Source organism: Electrona antarctica (genome assembly GCF_951216825.1).
Source record: "Electrona antarctica genome assembly, chromosome: 20".
Lineage (NCBI taxonomy): Eukaryota > Metazoa > Chordata > Actinopteri > Myctophiformes > Myctophidae > Electrona > Electrona antarctica.
Window position 1 is genome coordinate 2916808 of NC_136801.1, and position 24489 is coordinate 2941296.

Below are 24489 nucleotides of genomic sequence, written 5' to 3' on the forward strand. Positions count from 1 at the left end.
AACCAGTTCCTTTCCCCTCCATCAGGCGCCCCGGCTGGCCAGGGGGAGGTAGTTTAGAGACCAGGATTACTGCATGTTTTTTGTGAGGGTACCTACTACCTACCCTAGGGGACACGGGGAGAACATGCAAACTCCACACAGAAAAGGCCCTTTCGCCAACCCCACCTCGGGTATGGGCACTGATGACGCGGAGGAGGAAACACGCCGCCAGCACCCACACCCACACCTTTCTAAACTTTTTTTTGCTGTACATATGGAACATAAGCTTTACCCAACTAGGCTACTACAGAGAAAACATGCACGTAGGTTAATCTCTTTTTTTTTTGCTTTCTTGTACTTTTTATTCTATCACTTTATTTTCTGTGCTTGCTGTGACTGATGTTATCTATTCCAGTATGCTGCTGCATTGTCTGAAGGAAGCCAAACAAAAATAAGTAAGTAGCCTTGCCGAGCCATGAGGCCCATAGGGCAGGAGCCTATCTCCTGTTTCTGTAGCGTGAGGCAGCTTGATGTACAAGTACACCCCCTGGACATGACGCTAGTGTGTCGCAGGGACTTACCCCCAATCCAACCCTTGATGCTGAGTGTCAAGCAGGGAGGCATTGGGTCCCATTTTTAGAGTCTTTGGTATGACAAAAATAAGTTTTACTCTTACGTACCAGGCTGTACACAAGATGCAACAATAAAGTACAACCTTGAAACATTAGTGCTTCATACCTCTCTTTCCAACAAATGAGGCAGATGAGATTTTATGAACAAAAAATAAAAACAGTCAAGCATAAATACATTTTTCCTTTTTTATTTGGAGGGACAAGCTGTCAAAATGGCTTGAATGAAAGAAAGTGTTTTTGAACGGTAAGTTAAAGTGTGAATATGTAAAAAATAAAGCAGCTTTGTTTGCTCTGCAGTACCATTAAAGCAGAAATATGTACAACACAAAAGGCAAAAATGTAAGACACATTCTTTGAAAAGAATACAAAAAAAAAAGAAGCCGTAATACATTACATTGATAAAACACTCGCCGTTGCCGTTTCTTCATGAGAATTTGATGTTTTATACAAGAGAAAAGAGAAATGTTTTACGTGTCTCCTTCTATGGCGTAAGAAAGAACATACATCAGGTGATTTTCAAAGAAATCAAAAAGGCAAAAAAAAAGCAGGTAATACATTTCCAATGTGCGCTCTGCACTTTTTCAAAGTATACAATAAATCGGAATAACTCTTTTTTTTAAACAAATGGGACCTGCATGCATAATTCCTATAGGGTCCAGAGTGGCTGTAGAAACAGCTGTAGAAAGGGTGAGATATGTACATATTAACGTGTCCCTCGTTTTCACACCGGCGTCAGGAGAACCGCCATTTAAAAAAGGTTTCGTTTGATACTCCACGATGAGGCAACTCATTCAGATTTTTTTTGCATGTGATAAAAACTGTATAATATATGCAATTTTTACCCACGAACAACTTCAAACTAATAGCGTGACCTTAATTGGTCACAACCTTCCCAAAAATGATGAGTACAATCAAATTGATCTTTTCAATTCATTTTAGTTTTAGTGGCATCTCAGCTAATATAATCTAACCATTAGACTTGGCTATGAAAAATACTTCAGAATGCTAGACAGCAATTAGCCTTCATAAGTATACATTTATCTATAATTCATATATTACAAAGATTATTTTTTTTTCTCTCCGAAATTGAAAATGACTAAATTTTCTTTTAATAAAATAATTTTGTCAGCGATTTAGGATTTCTTTCTTCCAACCTACATAAATTAGTTACAAAATATTAGTGTAATCTTCTATATGGTGACATTAGGCAGCGATACAACAGACCGATAATTTAGTTTCAGCACAAAAAGGGAGATTCCACAGTTTTCAATTCAAAAGTAGATGCACTGTGCACGCACACACACACAACTGGAGGACATGTCTGTGCACACACACACACACACAACTGGAGGACATGTCTCCCCTGGTGAACAGGCACACCCAGTAAACTTCACAAACAGCCCATTTTATTGCCAAACTGTCCTAAATTAAATAACTAGTGAAATAACATAATAAGTTACCCAAAAAAAAGTGTTAAAAGTATAACAGAATAGATATTAAATACTAATATTTTTGCTGGACTTGTGGTCCCCATTTCCCATAACAATGTCGCGAAGGGACAGGGAGGAAAGATTGCACTTTCAGGTGAAGAATACCAAACCACAGTGCGGCTAGAATGAAAGTAGACTATCAGAAATAAATAGGAAATAATTTAAAAATGGATATAGATAATACAGTTACAGCCTTGTCTTGCTTGTTGTGAGCATTTCTTCCTCAGAAAACGCCAGGTAATGTAACTCATAAATAAGAAGCTCCATAATGTAGTTTTTCCCGTTGAATCGACCCCATAGAACCAAAACTCTGCCTATTTATACAGAACTTTATATTTTCACAGATAAAGTGCAGATCAAGGAGCTTTGAGAGGGATTTGTTTTGTTGTTGTTGTACCATACAAGACTCTTGGGAGAGAAAGGGAAAAAGTCTAATAGATTCAGGGGGTGTGTCCCATAGCTTCATTGATACAACACAGGGAGGACGCAACACCTCAAGTCACGTGGGACTAAATATCCAAGTCCAAAGAGAGCTCATCATGAACATGACTATGTTGTGGGTATTGTAGAAAGGCAAAAAAACCTTGTCCATCACAGCAATGGTCACCATGCATTGCCTCCAAAATCTAGAAAGCTTGAAAAAAATTCCTGAGGTGCACATTCAGCTGTGTTAAGCTTCCCTACTTTGCCCCAATAAAGTTGAATGCTTGCTCAGGTTCGGTTAAATGTATTTTCTTAGGAATCGAGAACCATCATTGGTTGACATGGGCTATGGTAAAGGTGGTTCAATTGCGCCTGATTGTTTTTTTTTTCTTTTTTACTTCACTCTCACTGAAACACTAGCTGCCATTTCACACAGCAATAATTTCCCCCCCAACAGCTTTACTAACATTTTGAAGGCAAGTCTGGAATTCTAAACATTAAAATAGGCAAGAGGGCAATCACAGCTTCCTCCAACATCAAATCCATTAGCAATGACATCTTATGTGCATGTACAGCTCCCCTCCAAACCCCCCAAGTCATTTTATTACACTGTCCACAGCATTAGCATGCCGCATATTAAACTTTCACAGATTCCATCACAGACAACTTCATGGCTTCCTCCAACAGCTGATTGTCTGTAAAAGCGGCGGGGGGTTCTGGGACGGATTCCGAGAGGCCGATCAGAGACTCCAGAAGGCAGGTCCCGGGGTCACCGGCCTGAGGCTGGCTGGGGTAGCTGGGCAACTGAAACTGGAAAAAGTTGTCCATGTGTTCGTACTCCTTGAGGGAGTTGTAGAGCGAGCTGGGACCCAGGCAGGGGAAGCTAGGACCCAGGCAGGGGAAGCTAGGACCCAGGCAGGGGAAGCCGTCCAAGAACTCCAGGTCGGACTCCGACGAGAGGCTCAGGTCCATGTTGTAGCTCTCCGAGCGGTCGATGGACGGCGACGGCGTGCGCGGCACGCTGCCACTGTGGAACAGGGCGTTGTCCTGGTTGGCGTTCTCGTCCAGCAGTTCCGAGATGGCCGCGGCCCGATTGTCCGTGTGACCGCCGTCCACCGAGTCCAGCAGCGCGGCGCCCATGTTGTCGTTCTCGTCCGGGAAGTCCACCATGCTAAAGCTACCGTATGGAATGGCCGACGACGACTGCTGCTCTCGCCGCTGCTGCTCCGTGCAACAGGCGCTTTTAGCGTTGGCGTTCCCGTCCCCGTCCTCATTGTCCACGTCGCAGAAGCTCAGAATGCGGCTCAGACCGTTCTCGCCGACATCCGCGCTCCCGCAACCCACCGCGTCGCAGTCCTCGCTTTGACCCGAGGAGTCCGACGAGGAGTCGGTCATGTCGCTGCTGCAGCTGTTCTCTCCGGCCGACGCCAGCTCCGTGCTGAAGGGGAAGGAGGGGATGGAGGCCACGTGGTTGGACATCTCCTCTTCCTCCTCTTCCTCCTCCGGGCTGGAGTGCTCCTCCAGCCTGCGGTCCAGCTCCAGCTTCATGATGGTGTGTATGTAGTGCGTCTGAACCCGGCTGGAGTTGAACTCGATGCGGCCCTCCGTGTTGCAGCAGCCGTCTTTGGTACAGCCACAGGGGAACGAGGAATGGTCCTTCTGAGAGAGAGAGAGAGAGAGAGAGAGAGAGAGAGAGAGAGACGGGAACAGAGAGAGAGAGAGACAGGTGGTTTTGTTAACAACCCATTAAGACCTGAGGTCAATTCTACAAAATGCTTTCTAAATCAGTGGTGCTCACAATTGCCAGATTTTTCAGAAATGTTCAAAAATAGCAGATTGTACAACAAGCTCAACGCAAAATCATCATACCTGACACTTGATGCCCGCCAGGTTGCAGCTGCACGTCTCCGGCTCACAGAAGCCCTGGCAGTCGCAGCCGCAGTTGTCGCGGGAGTTCCGCAGCTCGTGCAGCTGCCGCTTCTCCTCCTTGTCGATATTCTTGACGCCGGCCGCCTTGAGGAGGGCGTGGCGCTGCTTGGACTGGATTGGGGGCAGGAAGGAGCCGTCGTCCACCAGGGCGGCCAACTTGCCGAGGTCCACGGCGTCCTCGGGGATGTCGGCCAGCGTCAGCCGCTCCGCCTCCTCGCTGTCCTGCGTTCCGTTCATGGTCAGCTGTTGGACACGAAGGACACATGAATTTTTATTTAATTTGGGTCTATAAAAACGTAGATACTAGATATCACACAGGACAGGACAGGTTATTTGGAACTTACAAAACAACTTCCAAAAACTGTTGTTTATAGAGCCAACAGTGGAACTCATTATCGGTAAATGTTAACCCATTCTGGACGGGAACCTCTTTTGGTGTTTTAACTAAGCATTATGTTATACTTTAGCTATTGAAAAATAGCAGATCTACAAGCTCATAGTGGCGCGCTACGAGCTTGTAGGTCTGCTATTTTTGAAAAATCAGTGTTTGGCCGCGGACTCCCATCTGAAAATGTTTCAAGATTTTTCAAAAAAAGAAAAAATCTATTTTTCTATTCTATTTTTGAGGACCACTCTTCTAAATCTAAAGAGTTTTCAGAAAAACTCTAACGCTATATATATATATATATATATATATATATATATATATATATATATATATATAAATCTAAAATAACAGATACTTTCCCGGTCACCCTTAATGGGTTAAAGTTTCAGCCTTTTCCCACTGGATAGAATGAAACAAGACCGCAAGGATCTTTTTTTTTTGTGTCCCTTTGTCCCTTTTGGACAAAATGTTTGACTGTACTCCGATGCTGTACTCCGATACATTTCTGTCTAACAAACTGTTCCATGGCGCTCCGAACTCACCTTCAGCTTGAGAGCGTCCAGCTTCTCCTCTCGGAGCCACGTGAGAATCTTCTCCCTTTTCTCCTGCCGCTGCTCCACGGCGAACTCGTCCAGGGTGTAGGAGCGCAGGGCGCAGTACCGCTGCGTCATGCCCAGGGTGCAGCCCCCTTTGCTGGGCACGCCGACGAAGCCCTGGCACAGCGGGAAGAAGAACACCGTCACCCGGTCGAAGGTCACGTTGTTGCCGTGGCGGGCCCTCTTGGCCTTCTTCAGGATGGACGTGACTGTGGTGGGATGGAGAGAGATGGGAGAACGAGACACCATTAGAAACATACTGGTGGGTCAGGAGAAATGCAACGGGTGCTCTTGAACAAAAGAGATAAACTGAAGAGAGGTAAGTCTGCACACTGTTTTGAATGCTCCCAAAATAATTTACCCATTCTGGACGGGAACCACTTTTGGTGTTTTAACTAAGTATTATGTTATACTTTAGCTATTGAAAAATAGCAGATCTACAAGCTCATAGTGGCGCGCTACGAGCTTGTAGGTCTGCTATTTTTGAAAAATCGTAAATATGCGGCACAAATCTTTGAATATATATTCTTTCAGAGCGAACGTTTTTCTTATTTTGACGTCAGGCATAAATGGGTTAATTACCAAAAGCGGTAAAACACACACACACCCCACACACACACACACACACACACACACACACAGTTGCGGCATATGTGGCCTAAAGCATTGAAAACGGCGTGAAGACTTCCTCCTCCTTCTCTTCAGGCATTAGAAACACACCACACAGCCTGTCTGATCAGTGTCAGAGTGTTGACAAATAATGTTCACCAGCCAGTCATCCATTGGGCTCGAGTAGTTTTCACTTTTGTCACTAGGGGGCAGTGTGGGACAAGCCAACGAGTCGCCTCTCGCCCCCTTCGACTTCAGCCAAGCCTCATCATGAACCCCAATTTACAAGAAATCATAATGCAATGAACACCTGTTGAATCCTGCAGAGTACAAAAAATAAATAGAAATGTCCAAATCCATTCGGTCTTGTTGTTACCACCCCCCCTCCCCCCCCACCTCCCCCTCCTCCTGCATGACAAACAACCACCCAGTCCAGGAATGTCTCCATGCTGGCCAGCAGAATGAAGGAAGCGGATCACAGCCAGGATCACAAACCAGTGCGTCACATGTTTTGGAGGGCTGTGGCTTCCGGAAAAAGGCAGAGGGGAGGGAGGGAGGGGAGAGGGCAAGGCGGCAAGCACAGCATCAATTCTCAGAATGGGGATGAACATTATCCCCCCCCCCCCCCCCCCACACACACACACAAACAGCACCAGACCACCAGAGTTACCAGCACAAGAGTCAAAAGGTCCTTCTTCCTCTGCTAAAAACATTCAGGGACCACAGACAGAGGCGGCCCATTTTTCTGTGAGCAGACACCATGGTATATACACTAAAACCACATGGGGATCAAAGTGGAACCATATGTGGGAACCGAACGAGCCCAACAGTTTATCCAGTTTTTATTATAAATTCCACGTCTTCCGCACGGGAATATTCAACATGACTTTTGAGCCTTGCTTAAAGGCAAGCAGAAAAAGGAACTTTCCTCTGCGTAAGCTGCCAGCTCACCGATGCTTATCATGTGCGGACGGAAGACGGATAACCGTGTAGCCACATGTGTTGTGCATTAACTTCAGGATCTTAGCGGGAAAACCGAGCCCCGGGAGGAAGTTTGCGTTATACCGTATGCTTTTTTGCTACTGCACTTCACATGGTGAAAGCAGCCGTCGTGCCACAACAAACGCCTCACGCCACTGCCTGACCTCCAGAATCAGGCGGGGGTGGGGGGGGGGGTGGGGGGGGGGGGGGCAAGGACGAGAGACAACCCTGATCAGTGTAGATCAGAGGGAGAGAGAGAACAGACCTCCCTTGCCAGTAGGCAGGCTTAAACGTGGTCTCGTCTGCCGCCCCCCTCTCATCCGCCACAGACAGACAATAGTCTTGTTTGTCCCCGCGCTGCATCTGCTGCCGCAGGTAATACAGACGAGACAAACTGAGACCCCCTTTCAGTCTCGCATCCATCATATCCAGTCAGGCTTATGACACCCGCAGAAGACAAATGACACTCTCCTCCTCCTCCGCAGCCTCTTAATGGGATAGCCTTGCTTCTGGGTTTTTTTTCCATATCCCCTCCCGGCAAAGCACAACGACTTTCTCTCCAACACAAACACCGGATTATAATGCTCCACACACACACACACACAGTCCTCCATCTTCCTCAATGTTCCGACATGCCTTCTTCTTTCCCTCATGGCTCTATCCTCCGGCTCCTTCACCCCCGGTTCTCTCACCCCCCACCCACCCACCCACCCACCCCTCCGGCTCCTTCACCCCCGGTTCTCTCACCCCCCCCCCCCCCCCACCCCTCCGGCTCCTTCACCCCCGGTTCTCCTCCAGCAGCACCTGTGCTGGGTGCGTGCCCAGGCCCCTCTACAACAAGGCTCTGTGTGTTCCCAGAGCCATGGGCACCCTGCCCACAACGTCTCCGCCTGGCTCCCTCCCTAGCACTCTGCCATCCTGGGAACCTCACAACTGTTTGCTCCTTCTTCCAGTACTTATTCTACCCTATGAACATCACCCCCCCCCCCCCCCCCCCCCCCCCCCCAAATCCCCTGAAGGGACAGCAGAGAGTCAAAAGAAGGGGGCCAAAAACAGAAACGCATCCACAGCTCGATGGCACATCTCTGTCGGGGAGGGGGAAAAAAAAGGTCAAGGCTTGGCCTGTGGCGTCTGTAGAGTTCCTGGGTGAGTCGGGGCCACAAGGTGCAACATTCTCCACATAATGAGATTAGCGCTTCTGCGCGGCTTCAGTTTGCCAGAAATCAAAAGGGGAATTCATTGCACACGTCTGAAATCATTTTGGGTGAAGTGTTTTATATGCTGCCAGTTGGCCGAGTCCCTTGAAACCGGTTTATACGTTTGATATCAGAGCTCTTTTTTCGAATTGATGGAGCAGTAAAGATAACCCCGCCCCCCCCCCCAATGACATAAGAGCAAGAATTACCGACGTGTGAATATGGTCATTGGGAGACAGACAGACTAAAGTGCTCATCCTAACCCTCTTACTATGATTCTGTGTAGGAGGACATGCAGTGGCGTGCACAGATAGACACTAGGGGGTGCTAGAGCACCCCCTGCCCTTTTGGCAATGTGCCCTTTTGAAGAAAAAAAAAAGAAAAAAAAACTTTTTTTTCTCTTTTTTTTGGATTTTTCAAAAATAGCAGACCTACAAGCTCATAGCGCGCCACTCGGTGGCGCGCTATGAGCTTGTAGATCTGCTATTTTTCAATAGCTAAAGCATAACATAATGCTAACACCAAAAGGGGTTCCCGCCCAAAATGGATTAAGGCAACCGGCCGGTTCCACGCGCTGCACAAGGTGCCCTTTTTTAACTTGAGCACCTGCCCCTCTAAATGTCTGTGCACGCCACTGAGGACATGAGAGCAGCACTCACCATTACAACTTGTGGCTGGAGAGCTGGGGTTGCTGGGCGTGGAATCCAAGGTGTCGGAGTAGCAGCTCTCGCCCTCCGAGTCCCAGCCCGAGTAGGCCGAGGAGGAGAGGGAGGGCGAGGGCGAGGAGTAGCACGGGTCCTCATCCACCTCCTCAAACTTCCTCTTCAGAAGCCCGCTCATGGCGTCGACACAGGCAGTCTGAGGAGCACACAGGGGGGGAGGGGAGGGGAGGGGAGGGGAGGGGGGAGGGAGGGGGGGGGGTTATTATTAGCATGTTCCCTCATCAACATCATTTGCATACCATTACTTCCCCCACCGTTCACATTTTGAACATCGCTAACGATGCCGTGACGACGCCGCCGCGAACAAGGGGAAACGCCTGGGGGGTTAACGCCATTAACCCGCCGTCACGATGTCAAACATACAATTAATAAATGTTCATCAATGAATAAACAATAAGCTATGCTGTGAATGGAAACACCTCTTTGGCATGGATTTTTTGAGTGGTGTAAACCACTCCTACAACTGGCTTTGTTAGTGCAGAAAAAATGAGCATGGTTGCTATGGTCACCCAGTTCACACGGGTGTGATTTCGTTACATCAGACATTACGTCAGACCACAGCTGATCAGTCTATATAAAACCTTACACCACTCAGTTCACACGGGTGTGATTTTTTTTATTAAGCAAAAACTTTTGGTTGCAACAACCATCTGCCTTGCCTGAAATAGAGCGAGTTATTTGCTGAATACAAGCCAGTTCTGGTGCTGCTTGGCCATGTGAGACCCGTACGGCCAGTTCTGTGCTGCTTGGCCATGTGAGACCCGTACGGCAGGCCATCGCATGCTGCACTCAGCTGAGGGGGGGGGGGGGGGGGGGGCAGGCATGGCACAGGAAGCAATCAATCAGGCCTACTCGCATAAGTCAACAATTACTGGACCCTTCGCCCACTTCCAAATCACATCAGCTCAGCAGAAGCATTGATCAGAGGCTGCACAGTAAACTCAGGAGTGTCAATTAACCCATGTTGACCCGAGATCAGATTCTAAAAATGTCTTCAACATCCTGACAGTTTTCTGAAAAAGCTATGTTTCTATGTCAGTCAAAAATAGCAGACCTACAAGCTCGTAGCGCGCCACTCGGTGGCGCGCTACGAGCTTGTAGATCTGCTATTTTTCAATAGCTAAAGCATAACATAATGCTAACACCAAAAAAGGTTCCCGCCCAAAATGCGTTAACTCTTTCTTGAGGTAAATTTTTCTTTGTTAAATGAATACTCCACATCTCTCTGTGGGAAGGAGCAAGGGGAAACAAAACAAAAAAGGACTATTATTATCGGACTGCGTTAGATGTTTGATTTAAACCGTTCCCTCCCTGTGGTCGGCTTTCCACAAATCCAAAAAGCAGTTTGTAATGTGTTTACATGGCTCACGTAGCAAACATTGAAGAACCCGAGCAGAGGAGCATGCTTCACATGTTTAGAACCCGAGCAGAGCAGCATGCTTCACATGAAGAACCAGAGCAGAGCAGCATGCTTCACATGTAGAACCCGAGCAGAGCAGCATGCTTCACATGTTTAGAACCCGAGCAGAGCAGCATGCTTCACATGTTTAGAACCCGAGCAGAGCAGCATGCTTCACATGTTTAGAACCCGAGCAGAGCAGCATGCTTCACATGTTTAGAACCCGAGCAGAGCAGCATGCTTCACATGGAGAACCCGAGCAGAGCAGCATGCTTCACATGTTTAGAACCCGAGCAGAGCAGAATGCTTCACATGTTTAGAACCCGAGCAGAGCAGCATGCTTCACATGTTTAGAACCCGAGCAGAGCAGGCATGCTTCACATGGAGAACCCGAGCAGAGCAGCATGCTTCACATGTTTAGAACCCGAGCAGAGCAGCATGCTTCACATGAAGAACCCGAGCAGAGCAGCATGCTTCACATTGAAGAACCCGAGCAGAGCAGCATAGCTTCACATGAAGAACCCGAGCAGAGCAGCATGCTTCACATTGAAGAACCCGAGCAGAGCAGCATGCTTCACATGTTTAGAACCCGAGCAGAGCAGCATGCTTCACATGAAGAACCTGAGCAGAGCAGCATGCTTCACATGAAGAACCTGAGCAGAGCAGCATGCTTCACATGAAGAACCCGAGCAGAGCAGCATGCTTCACATGTTTTAACATTGAAGAACCCGAGCAGAGCAGCATGCTTCACATGTTTAGAACCCGAACAGAGCAGCATGCTTCACATGAAGAACCCGAGCAGAGCAGCATGCTTCACATGAAGAACCCGAGCAGAGCAGCATGCTTCACATGAAGAACCCGAGCAGAGCAGCATGCTTCACATGTTTAGAACCCGAGCAGAGCAGCATGCTTCACATGTTTAGAACCCGAGCAGAGCAGCATGCTTCACATGTTTAGAACCCGAGCAGAGCAGCATGCTTCACATGTTTAGAACCCGAGCAGAGCAGCATGCTTCACATGAAGAACCCGAGCAGAGCAGCATGCTTCACATGTTTAGAACCCGAGCAGAGCAGCATGCTTCACATGAAGAACCCGAGCAGAGCAGCATGCTTCACATGGAGAACCCGAGCAGAGCAGCATGCTTCACATGTTTAGAACCCGAGCAGAGCAGCATGCTTCACATGTTTAGAACCCTAGCAGAGCAGAATGCTTCACATGTTTAGAACCCGAGCAGAGCAGCATGCTTCACATGAAGAACCCCAGCAGAGCAGCATGCTTCACATGAAGAACCCGAGCAGAGCAGCATGCTTCACATGAAGAACCCGAGCAGAGCAGCATGCTTCACATGAAGAACCCCAGCAGAGCAGCATGCTTCACATGAAGAACCCCAGCAGAGCAGCATGCTTCACATTGAAGAACCCGAGCAGAGCAGCATGCTTCACATGAAGAACCCCAGCAGAGCAGCATGCTTCACATGAAGAACCCGAGCAGAGCAGCATGCTTCACATTGAAGAACCCGAGCAGAGCAGCATGCTTCACATGAAGAACCCCAGCAGAGCAGCATGCTTCACATGGAGAACCCGAGCAGAGCAGCATGCTTCACATGGAGAACCCGAGCAGAGCAGCATGCTTCACATGGAGAACCCGAGCAGAGCAGCATGCTTCACATGGAGAACCCGAGCAGAGCAGCATGCTTCACATGAAGAACCCGAGCAGAGCAGCATGAAGAACCCGAGCAGAGCAGCATGCTTCACATGGAGAACCCGAGCAGAGCAGCATGCTTCACATGTTTAGAACCCGAGCGGAGCAGCATGCTTCACATGGAGAACCCGAACAGAGCAGCATGCTTCACATGAAGAACCCCAGCAGAGCAGCATGCTTCACATGAAGAACCCGAGCAGAGCAGCATGCTTCACATGTTTTGTTATGCAGCTCCTGTTTATCTAAGCTGCTGTTTCAGCGATAAAAACAATCAATTCTTTGAGTGAGAGGGAGGGAGGGAGGGAGGGAGGGAGGGGGTGGGGGGGAGCGGTGGAGGGAGGGAGGGAGCGGTGGAGTGTTAAGAGAGATGGAATGTGAGTGAGAGAGAGACAGAAAGTTGCAGAACAACAGTCACCAGTCACGTGCCGAAAATAGCCAATCAACAAAATTGGTAGGCTATTTTCAGTGAGTGACTCTGTGGTCTGTCTGTAGGGAGATGCTGCTGATGCTGCGTTATCCTTGTTAAAAGGCTTAATAATAATAATAATAAGATATTAAAACTTTATATTTATATAGCACCTTTCAAAATTGCATTACAAAGTGCTTTACATAAACAAACAGCAAAATAAGCAGCAGAAAAACATTACAATAAACTAGCTAAATATAATAAGCAGCAGGGAAAAAACTACATTAATAGAGATTGGCAGTTGCAATGCTTCTTCACTAAACTGCAGTATGGTAACATTATGTGTATTCTGTGCGTCATTCCTGGACATTTAGACAGAGTGGATGTGATCGGACAAGCGAGCCAGAGAGAGAGAGAGAGAGAGAGATGGAGAGAAAGCAAAGCGTGCGTGGCGCGCTATGAGCTTGTAGATCTATTTTTCAATAGCTAAAGCATAACATAATGCTTACACCAAAAGGGGTTCCCGCCCCCAAAATGGGTTAAGGTCCCTGCACACTGGACGCATTTTTGGCGGCGTTTTTCCGTCTGTTTTCCCGAAAAACGCATCCAGTGTGCGACCACCACCTTTAACTGCCGCTCTACAGACCAAGGAAGGACGCATGCAGTCCTAGTGCGCACACACACACACACACACACACACACACACACACACACACACACACACACACACACACACACACACACACACACACACACACACACACACACACACACACACACACACACACACACACACACACACACACACACACACACACACACACACACACACACACACACACACACAGTACTGTTGTTCTGACACACAGAGATAGCAGCGAGTCATTGTCTTCACAACTTCTGAGAAGAGGGTGTGTGTGTGTGTGTGTGTGTGTGTGAGTGTGGTAAATGGTGCATTTATATAGCGCCTTTATCCAAGGTGCTTTACATAGATTGTGCATCAATTCACCCATTCACACATACTGATGGCGGCGGAAACCATGCAAGGCACCAACCAGCACATCAGGAGCAACTAGGGGTTCAGTCAGTGTCTTGCTCACGGACACTTCGACACTAACTCTGGGGGAGCCCGGGTTCGAACTGGCAACCTTGCGGTTACCATTCAGCCACTCCACCCCCTAAGCCACTGCCGCCCTGTGTGTCGTGACACAGATTGGGCATCATCACTGTGGTAACTTCACATCAAGAATTATATTATATCAGATTTGCAGATCAAACAATACAGAAACCATGTGGGATTCAATATGGCTACTTTTCTCCATCACCCCTTGGCAACCTGGAAGTGAACCCATTTAACATGACCATAGGAACATGGCAAACTGCCAACAGCACCATCTCCTGTCATGATGATAGTATAGGCTATAGGAAAACCATGGCATGATCATTATAGCAAGACCATACACTATACAGTATATAACAATCACAGTCGTGGGATGAGCTCCTGCTAAACTTACAAACAACAGCGATGGGAAGGAGGGAAGGAAGGAAGGAAGGAAGGAAGGAAGGAGAGGCATGGAAACGGCAGCGCCTGGGTCGGCTCCAACCGTACACTCCCTCCAGTGATGTACTGGTACCGTGTACTGGTACCATGTACTGGTACCGTGTACTGGTACCGTGTACTGGTACCGTGCAGGCCAGGGAGAGATGAGGAAGACTTTGCTCATAATAAAGAATTAGGTAATCGGCGTAAACTCGTTCAAGCGACTGTTCAGCCTGCACTGCATTCATTCATCAGTCTCCTGTAACACGGCCAGATCCGTATCTAGCAACTGCTTCCCAAAACTGTGCAGCTTTAACCCATTCTGACCTGAGATCAGATTCTAAAAAGGTCAACATCCTGACAGTTTTCTGAAAAAGCTATGTTTCTATGTCAGTCGTTCTTCGATTTTTAAAAAAATAGCAGACCTACAAGCTCGTAGCGCGCCACTCGGTGGCGCGCTATGAGCTTGTAGATCTGCTATTTTTCAATAGCTAAAGCATTACATAATGCTAACACCAAAAGGGGTTCTCGCCCAAAAGGTAACGCAAATGCGAGCACTCACTCTTATTTTAGTTTTTTTTTTGGGGTGAGCTTATAGTTGGTGCTCTTCGGGACGGATACAGGTTTTGGAAACATATTGATCCAGATCAGGGAAACTGCTCAAGCAGCATTTGACATGTTGGCAAGCGAGCACACCTGTGCACTCGGGTATGATTTTCAAAATCTGTCAATCGTATACAGTTTAGGGCATTTAGCAGATGCTCTCATCCAGAGAGACCCGCAGTAAGCATGAACTCTTCTCAATAAACGCTGGGGGACATTTTCACATAATTATTGAGTGCAAAGAGATCAATGCAGCGCTTCAAAGAAACGTGTGTTATCAGGTCAAAATACAAACGTAGCATCTGTCTAAACAAGATGCTATCTATTACCTAATTAACATTCTTAGCATTTGTGGCCAAGCAAAACTAACGTGAATAACAAAAATCACACCCGTGTGAACTGAGTGGTGTAAGGTCTTATATAGCCTGATCAGCTGTGGTCTGACGTAATGTCTGACGTAATGAAATCACACCCGGGTGAACTGGGTGACCGTAGCAACCATGCTCATTTTTTCTGCACAGACAGACAGACAGACAGACAGACAGACAGACAGACAGACAGACAGACAGACTAACAAAGCCAGTTGTAGGAGTGGTTTACACCACTCAAAAAATATGTAAGGAACATGTCCACAAATTATAACTAGCAAGTATAGGCAGCGTTAGCCAGGGATTCCCACACCAGTCCAGGATCTCCTACATTAGACCGATTATCTAATAATCATCAGAGTTGTGCCATGAATGTTATCCGATGCGTAGAAGCACACGCACGGCACGGCGAGCCAACAGGCTAAACTGTCACAACAACAACCTCCTGGCAGACGTGCCAAAAAGCAAGGTGTGCCACGCAGATGCGAGAGCGATCGTCCAATCACTTTCAAGGAACTCCAGTATTCCATGTGTGGCCTTGGCTGGATGGATGCATGTCTTGGCTTATCTGACTGTTATGCAAGTGTCAGCACAAGGGAGGAAAAAAGGGGGAGGGAGGAAAAAAGAGGGGTAATTTTGTATGAAGACGAGTGCTCTATGTCAGGGGTTCTCAACCCGTGGGTCGCGACCCCTCGAGGGGTCGCCAAATTATTTTAGGGGGTCCCCAAATTATTTTCCAAAAAAAGAAAAAGAAAAAAAGTTTTTATTTTTTTATTTTTTTCACAATTTTTCAAAAATAGCAGACCTACAAGCTCGTAGCGCGCCACTCGGTGGCGCGCTATGAGCTTGTAGATCTGCTATTTTTCAATAGCTAAATTATAACAATGCTTAAAACACCAAAAGGGGTTCCCGCCCAAAATGGTTTAAGGTTATTGGGTCCCGAGACATTGCCAAAGCATTTTCTGGGGTCCCCGGCCAAAAACGTTGAGAACCCCTGCTCTATGTGACAAGCACAGCAGCAGAGGAGACAACGTCAAGGGCAGGAGGCTGACCTCTTTGTTTGTACAGGCAGCACAGGGTACAGCTTCAGAGCTATATGGGGGTTATTGTTGCAAGAGAGATATTCTTGTCCCTAGAGCATGTATGATGAATGGATCACCTTGCGATAGGTCACGCTAGAGTACGGCATCATTGTAGCCGACAAAAAGGGCTACTCCGTCTTCCAGCACCGATATAGCCCGCTTGACGCCATTAACTAAGCTCATCAGTTCCTCTACGGCACCGATCCGATCAGGAAAGCAATAGCGCTGATCGCCGTCCGTCGACTTGCTTGAACCCGAGAAATAATCTCTTAAAACCACTCTCTCTCTCTCTCCCTCCTCCCTCCCCACCTGTCCCAGTACGAAGGGATTTGCATTGAGCTGATTTTGGGAACACCGCTGGGCGCTGCATCTGTTGCATATCTACTAGCCCACTTAACACATTGTCCAGTCGAAACAGTACACTACACTAAACATATCTACAAAGATGAGAAAAGGAGTCTCACCTTACCCCTCCCCGACACACAAACACAGTGTATAACCCCCACCCTTAGTTTCCCTTCAAAAAAAATGAAAACAAAGCCGTGAGGGGTCCCCAAGGGAGTACATAGCGCCAGCTAAGCAAAGTCTTTTTAATTAAAAGCTGCAGTGAGGCAGAAGGGGAGGAGAGGGAGGGGAGACCCAGAGAGAGAGAGAGAGAGAGAGAAAGAGAGAGAGGGGCCACCGGTGTCAAAAGTGGGTCATTGTCTTGTAAACTGCAGTCTACCTGACACATTGATTTGTTAATCCTGTTCAACGGGCAGAAACAATGGTGAAGAGGTTAATCCCGGTGAGGGAGACAGCTCGTAGTCAATCTGGAGTTTCTCAGGCTCGCCCCGGCCACTGCAGCGCCCACACAAGAATGATGTGGAGGAAGGAAGGGAACGGGGAGTGAAAGGGGAAGGAAAGAAGACGCCAACTAGCAACAGTACAAGGGCTTATTTGTAAAAGGGCAAGAGGGGGGAAATAAAATAAATGAAAAGAGACCAAAATAAAAGACAAAGGAGAAGGGGAAAAAAGAGGACTTCACATCATGCAGCCTCCCAAGAAAGAAGCACAGTCTGTGTACTGTACGCCTGATCTTAAACAGAGTGGATGTGATCGGACAAGCGAGCCAGAGAGAGAGAGAGAAAGAGAGAGAGAGAGAGAGAGAGAGAGAGAAAGCACAGCGTGTTTCCCCCTGCACACTAAATTATGCATCACTGTCATTCCATCAACCACACACAGGCAGGAAGATAAAGGACGCATCCGCCCGCCGAGGTGCTCCCCAACCAGTTGTCACCGAGAAGCAAAGGATAAATCTCTGGCAATGGAGAGACAGACAGACAAGACAGAGGGGGTTTGTCATCGGAAGCACTGCTCAGCTCCAGTCAGAGGCACGACGACTAATCGACTAGGTTCATTTGAATAAGAATAAATATATATCATAACGTGGATCCATCGATACAGCACATGCTGCAAAACATGACTTCTGAATCCCAGTTCAGCTCCATTTTGCCTCCAGACAAATCCTTAAATTACAAACTCCTCTCTAGTTCTGGTAGGATGTTTAGTGGAAAACCCAAGAGAATGAATAAAAATACATTATATATATGCCATCTCTCTCAATAATCACTTTCATCTGATGGGTTGTCGAGACATTTTTTTCACTTGTTTTTGAGAGAAGCAGAGTTGGCACTTGGAACAATATTAACAGAGATGAATTAATGAAGAAAATTCTACATTTCATTAAAAAAAAAGTTGCATTTCTCAAACTATTAAAGGAACAAAAAAAATCCTATCCAGACTTATAGTGACGTCGCCAGCCAAGCCTGTCTAAACTGGCCTATTTGCCACGCTCACGCAGAAAGGCCAAGTCATGGCTGACTTTGACCCCATACACTGCCTGTCCAGCCCCTGTGCAGCTGATAACTATGTGGGTGGGTGTGTTTGAGAGGCTAAACTAACTAAATCAATCTGCCAAGAATATTTGCATACAAGTGGCTCTGAGTGACTGGCCGACTAAAGTCTTGAGCGCTCATTATGAGCGCTCATCCTGAGAGTCCTTATTTGCGTGTGTGTGGATATGTGTGTGTGGATATGTGCCTGGGCAAGCAGGTGTGTGTGTGTGTGTGTGTGTGTGGATATGTGTGCGTGTGTGTGGATATGTGCCTGGGCAAGCAGGTGTGTGTGTGTGTGTGTGTGTGTGTGGATATGTGTGCGTGTGTGTGGATATGTGCCTGGGCAAGCAGGTGTGTGTGTGTGTGCGTGGATATGTGTGTGTGTGTGTGTGTGTGTGTGCGTGTGTGTGTGGATATGTGCCTGGGCAAGCAGGTGTGTGTGTGGATATGTGTGTGTGGATATGTGTGTGTGTGTGTGTGCGTGTGTGTGTGGATATGTGCCTGGGCAAGCAGGTGTGTGTGTGTGTGTGTGTGTGGATATGTGTGCGTGTGTGTGGATATGTGCCTGGGCAAGCAGGTTTCCTCCAGGCACTAATACGCCTCTTACAACTCCTGTCACAAAGTAGAGAAAGAATGTAATTTATTACATAAGTTTGAGGTGATACTTACATACCTACATAGAAACACACGCGCTTGCACACACACACACACACACACACACACACACACACACACACACACACACACACACACACACACACACACACACACACACACACACACACACACACACACACACACACACACACACACACACACACACACACACACACTTCGTTTTTTTTTTAACAAGACATATCACTTTACACCCAGTGGTTCCAAAACTGGGGGTCCCCAGGTCTTCGGCAGTCAAAGTTGTTATCAGGTGTTTTGATATAAAATGAGTGGGTGGTGCCTGCATGGGTCCCTTTTATAGGCTACAGACATTGCCTATGTCACACGGGTCACACGCCTGACCACTGGTGCGTGACGTTTTCGTAGGATTCAGTGGCCTATAAACTTGCATTTATTTATTTTTACTAGCATTTATTTATGTTGTATTAAGCAGAAATAAATAGCCAATCTAAAAGCTCACAAGTTGAGTTGTTTGGGATCGCCATTATTTTCGGTGAGCGAAATGGGCATTAGGAAAACACTCCACCTGCTAGCACAGCTGAGCCAAAGGGAGAGAGAGGGCTTTAGTTTCCACCCCATCCTCTGAGAGGGCTTTAGTTTCCACCCCATCCTCTGAGAGGGCTTTAGTTTCCACCCCATCCTCTGCATGCGAGTTAGTTTGTTGTTCTCACTCCAGAGAGAGAGAGAGAGAGAGAGAGAGAGAGAGAGAGAGAGAGAGAGCGAGAGAGAGACGAACAGCGTTCGATGTGGCCGTGCCACAGAAAACATTCCGTTCCCGCGGCCCGACCCGGTTCGCGCGCCAATTCCAAAAAGCAGGAGGGAGAAGGAGGAGAGAGGTGGTGGGAAGGGAAGAGGGGAGAGGGGAGAGGGAGGGAGGGAGGGACCGCACAAAACAAATAAATAATGTCATGTCTCGCAAGCCGCAGGAATTCCATTCTGGCAGCGCCGCTGGTCTTTCACTGACTGTAATAGCGGGAGAAGATTCAGAACACGGGCTCTATCTAATCCAGATGTGTTTTCTACTTGCTAACCGCTGGAAAGCACCTCTCTGCCATTAGGCACGCAGCCGGCTTGCCTCCGTCCACACTACTACACCTGACAGGGTATTCACGTGCCCAAACTGTACTGTACATGATGGACCTCACATGATCGTCCTATTGTCATTCATCCATTTCGACCTGAGATCAGATTCTAAAAATGTCTTCTACATCCTGACAGTTTTCTGAAAAAGCTATGTTTTTATGTCAGTCGTTCTTCGATTTTTCAAAAAATAGCAGATCTACAAGCTCGTAGCGCGCCACCGAGTGGCGCGCTACGAGCTTGTAGATCTGCTATTTTTCAATAGCTAAAGAATAACATAATGCTAACCAAAAGGTGCTCTGGCCCAAAATGGGTTAACGTGCACAAACTGTACTACACATGGACCTCACATGATCGCCCTATTGTCATTAATCTGTTCTGTTGTGCAGGGCAGACGGACTTGGAACAACCAGGTGCTTGCCTTGCAAATGGGGGGGGGGGGGGGGGGGTATTCATATACTGCGAGTGATTTGGGATTGGTTTGTTGATAACACATATTACACACTGAGGTGACATTGGCATAATTCCCGAATTTAGGCCTGACGTCGAAAGAAGCAAAGATTTGAGTTAAAATGTTCATTCTGTAATAAAATATTAAAACATTTGAGGCACATTTTCACGATTTTTCAAAAATAGCAGACCTACAAGCTCGAGTGGCGCGCTATGAGCTTGTAGATCTGCTATTTTTCAAAAGCTAAAGTATAACACAATTCTTAGTTAAAACACCAAAAGGGGTTCCCACTCAAAATAGGTAAAAAAGCTGATAAAACAAGTGTGAAGACAACCTGCGCTCAGACTGTTTTTGCTGCACGCGATTATCTGCCCAATATGTCATTTAGGGCTATATGAATCTCTAACGTGACCTGCACTGTGCAGGTCTGTCCGTGCATCTATTTCGGGGCAGAGATCATATTTATAGAAGCATAGATAGTCATCTGTGAGTGTGAGTGGTGTAGCAGTTATCTTCATTGCACTGAGGCAGATTTGCATGGTTGGAAACAATGGGAGGGGGGGGGGGGGTTAAGGATGTAGATGTGCAATATAAGGATAGCTAGCAGCACCTTTGCATTCAACCCATTCAGGCCCGACGTCAAAATAAAAAAAAATGTCTTCTAAATCATGACAATTTTCTGAAAGATTTGAGGCACATTTTAACGATTTTTCAAAAATAGCAGACCTACACGTTCATAGCGCGGCACTCTGTGCCGCGCTATGAGCTTGTAGATCTGCTATTTTTCAATAGCTGAATTATAACATAATGTTACACCAAAGGGGGTTCCCGCTCAAAATGGGTTAAGCATGTGAAATACGTAAATGGTTTGATTGAAATGATGGCTCTGTGATGTGTGTGTGTGTGTGTGTGTGCGTGGCGCAGAGAGGAGCGTGGGGGGGGGGGGGGGGGGTCATGGGTTCAGGGGTCATGTTCCAGTCTGGGGCACTTGGAGGTACATCATAAGCTGTGTGGAATGTCAGGGGAAAGGCATGACAAAGCAGATGGGGAGCCCCGACTGTGCCGAGGGTCTGAGAGATGGGCAGCAAAACCCCTCCCTCCCACCACAACACATACATGCAAGCTGCAGGGGGGCCATTCCATGTGACCGCTGACCAACATGAAACCAAGCAGCACGTACTGCAGTTCAACCTGGTTTGAAGTGAACCGAGTGTCTTCCCCTGGGGGGCTGGGGGACAGAGAAACGAGTGTCTTCCCCTGGGGGGGCTGGGGGACAGAGAAACAGAGTGTCTTCCCCTGGGGAGGCTGGGGGACAGAGAACCGAGTGTCTCCTCCGGGGGGCTGGGGGACAGAGAACCGAGTGTCTCCCCTGTGGGCCATGGGGACAGAGAACCGAGTGTCTCCCCCTGGGGGGCCATGGGGACAGAGAACCGAGTGTCTCCTCCGGGGGGCTGGGGACAGAGAACCGAGTGTCTCCTCTCCCCTGGGGGGCTGGGGGACAGAGAACAGAGTGTCTCCCCCCCCGGGGGGACAGAGGAACCTGGCTCTGAGCTTGATAACTGTTTGTGGGAGGAAGACACTGCTTCCTGCAGGTTGTGAAACAAACACACACACACTGCAGTGTACAGGAAGTGGTCATTCCGTTAATCTATACTGTCTCTGACATCTGCCGGGGTTGGCTGGGGCAGGCAGGCGACACAAGGTTAAGGAGCAGGTTCTTACAATAATACGCCGGAGCTCAATAAGCACTGACTGCAGCCAGCCAGGCAGGCAGGAGCCAGGAGGTGGACAGCCAGGCAGGCAGGAGCCAGGAGGTGCAATGGTATTTTGTCATGCATGAATCGATCCCTCTTCTCTAGACTATAGACCATCAGTCATACTTAGTTGTTGTGCTCAGTAAATTAGCAGATCTACAAGCTCACAACCCATCATCAACGTGAGGCGTTGTGAGCTTGTAGAGCTGCTATTTACGGCATGCAACACCAATGTGCATGCAGTGTAGCCTAAATCTGGTGGAATGAATTAAAATACAATGCTCTTGCACAGAGAGCTTTACCTAAAAACTTGAAATTAGCAATACAAAAAAATAATGTTGGTACTGTAGCCCTACAACATCCAGGAATATATCACAAACTAGCTGCCTAATAAAAAGCGTGTTAAGATTAATTAAATATAAAAGAAAACAACTAAATATACACTGAATTGTCAAATTAGCAACCCCAAAACTGTGATTGAGAAACGGGAAAATAAACAAAATGCAAAGCCCAAACTACTGTAGGTTATTCTGTAAAGTGTAAACAAAGGATGTCACTGTTGGCTCGCTGTAGGCCTGGAGTCTAATTCCGGAAAAACATAATTCCAAAACGGCTCCGAGTGAGGTCGCACTAGAGACGACTGAATCGACACTGTCTGGCTGTCACTCACTAAAACAGATACAAGCTTAGATCCAATACATGCACTAGTATCAACATAATTCACAAGAGAATGTTGTTTAAATAATAAATAGACAATACTATTCATATAACAAATAGGCTAATAATGAACAACAACAAGCAACTGCTCAAACAAGCATTTTAAATAAAATCTGTAAATCACAATGGCAGAATAAACTTTAAACATTTGCATGTCAAAAACATTATATTTGTTGCCCTATATCCTATGCACTATAGTTTAAATGTGAATAAATTGGAACCATAATGTCCCTTTTAGATTACAACGTTTATGTTTGAGGAGGAAACAGTATAATGCGCAATAACATTCCATTACCTGGTGGAATGGTTTAATGTGTCTACTCTGTACAGAACAAACCCGGCGTTATAAACCCAACTGAATGGTTATAAATAGCCAAGCTACTGTACACCGACATAAAGTGTCATCATCAAATGGCTCTTGGTGGTGATTAATATTCAAATGACAGCACTTCTATCACCAGCTGTAGCGATATGCCTTCAGGAGGCGCACCACCACCACCACTACCACCCCTGATGTGGACAAGAACTCCACTCACACACACACACACACACACAAGCCTCATCAACAGAACAGTTCAACGTAAATTAATTGATTGTTCTACCACCCAAACTATAAGGCCACCGCGCGGTCATATCAACGCAAAATCAACCCGTGAAGTTTGCAATGTGATTGGATCATATGCTACTGATCACATTCGTCAATCAATAAAGCAATCAGAGAATCAAACAAAACGTGTCTGTAGGCTATCAACAATTTTGTAATGGTCACCTGTGCTGCGATCGTAAAGTACTAAAAACAACATATCTCCAGTCCAAACTAAAAACAAAAAAAATAACGATCCGGCTTGTAGCCGAAAATCTAAATTAAACGTCTGGTTTAAAGCGTGACCGTCAAACATTACACATCTAACTGTTTTTAAAAACAAGTAGCCGGGCCATACATAGCGATGTAATTAAGCGAATAAGTCTATTGACTCAAAAACAATGAAGCGTCACTAGTCAGTGTAAAAAAATGCCATCAACACAATTTGATAAATTACTACAGTAGTTGTTCTTCTGTTGCGGTGATACGGTGGAAAAGAACATCTACAAACTATCTGTCTTCTCTCCCCACACCACCTCATGATGGGTTTAAAGACATACAGTCATTCTGGCAAAGAACCGATAGACTCTCCTCAGTCAGTATATCATCAACTCTACTCACCACGAATGCGCGTATCCGATCACCACCATCAGCGAAAATGCATCCCCCAGGGAAAAAAAACTATAATAAAATAATAACATAAATCCAAGGTGGGAATGATGTGTAGCCTTAATCCAAAATGCGCTTGTTATTTATCCTCCTCTCATAAGAGAAACTGGATGGTCGGCTTTTGTCTCGTCTTGCTGCTGTGCTGCTGTGGGGAGCACCGGAGCAGCAACCGTACCAGCTGAAGCGCCTCTCCTGTCTGACTGACTGACTGACTGACTGTAGCATCTCGGCTCAGACGCACAGCGTTTTTCGTCAGTGGAAAAGGAAAACTCCCCTTCTCTCTCTCTCTCTCTCTCTCTCGTCTACTGGCGTCTGGTCTGACGCAGGCGGTGACACACACACACACAGCCGGGTAGGGGAGGCTAGCCTTGCCCACGCTCACTCACTGCTGCTGCTGCTTCCTGGCTGACTGGCAGTGTGTGTGTAATACATGTATCTTCCCTATGATGATGACTAGTATGACACTGTATATACGTTTTTACCTCCACGCCCTGTCTGTCTTGTTTGTTTGTATGAACCATACCCATGGTAATAGACTAGTACTATGACGTCATTTGGCATTTATACTAGGCTCTCTTGGCAGGGGGAGGGGGGGGGGGAGCCACTGGAACTATTTAAACTAATTTGTGTGTGACTGTA

The 24489-nt window shown here is 47.0% G+C and overlaps 1 protein-coding gene across 1 annotated transcript; it reads right to left on the reverse strand.

The window, feature by feature from the left end:
* Positions 1-783: 783 nt before the first annotated feature.
* csrnp1b (cysteine-serine-rich nuclear protein 1b) lies at positions 784-24235 on the reverse strand. Its single transcript, XM_079489153.1, has 5 exons — positions 23803-24235; positions 8883-9081; positions 5384-5646; positions 4394-4696; positions 784-4183 (listed from the first exon to the last, which is right to left on the reverse strand). The coding sequence occupies exons 2-5, from the start codon at positions 9061-9063 to the stop codon at positions 3161-3163; spliced, it is 1770 nt and encodes a 589-aa protein (XP_079345279.1). The 5' UTR covers positions 9064-9081; positions 23803-24235; the 3' UTR covers positions 784-3160.
* Positions 24236-24489: the final 254 nt, after the last annotated feature.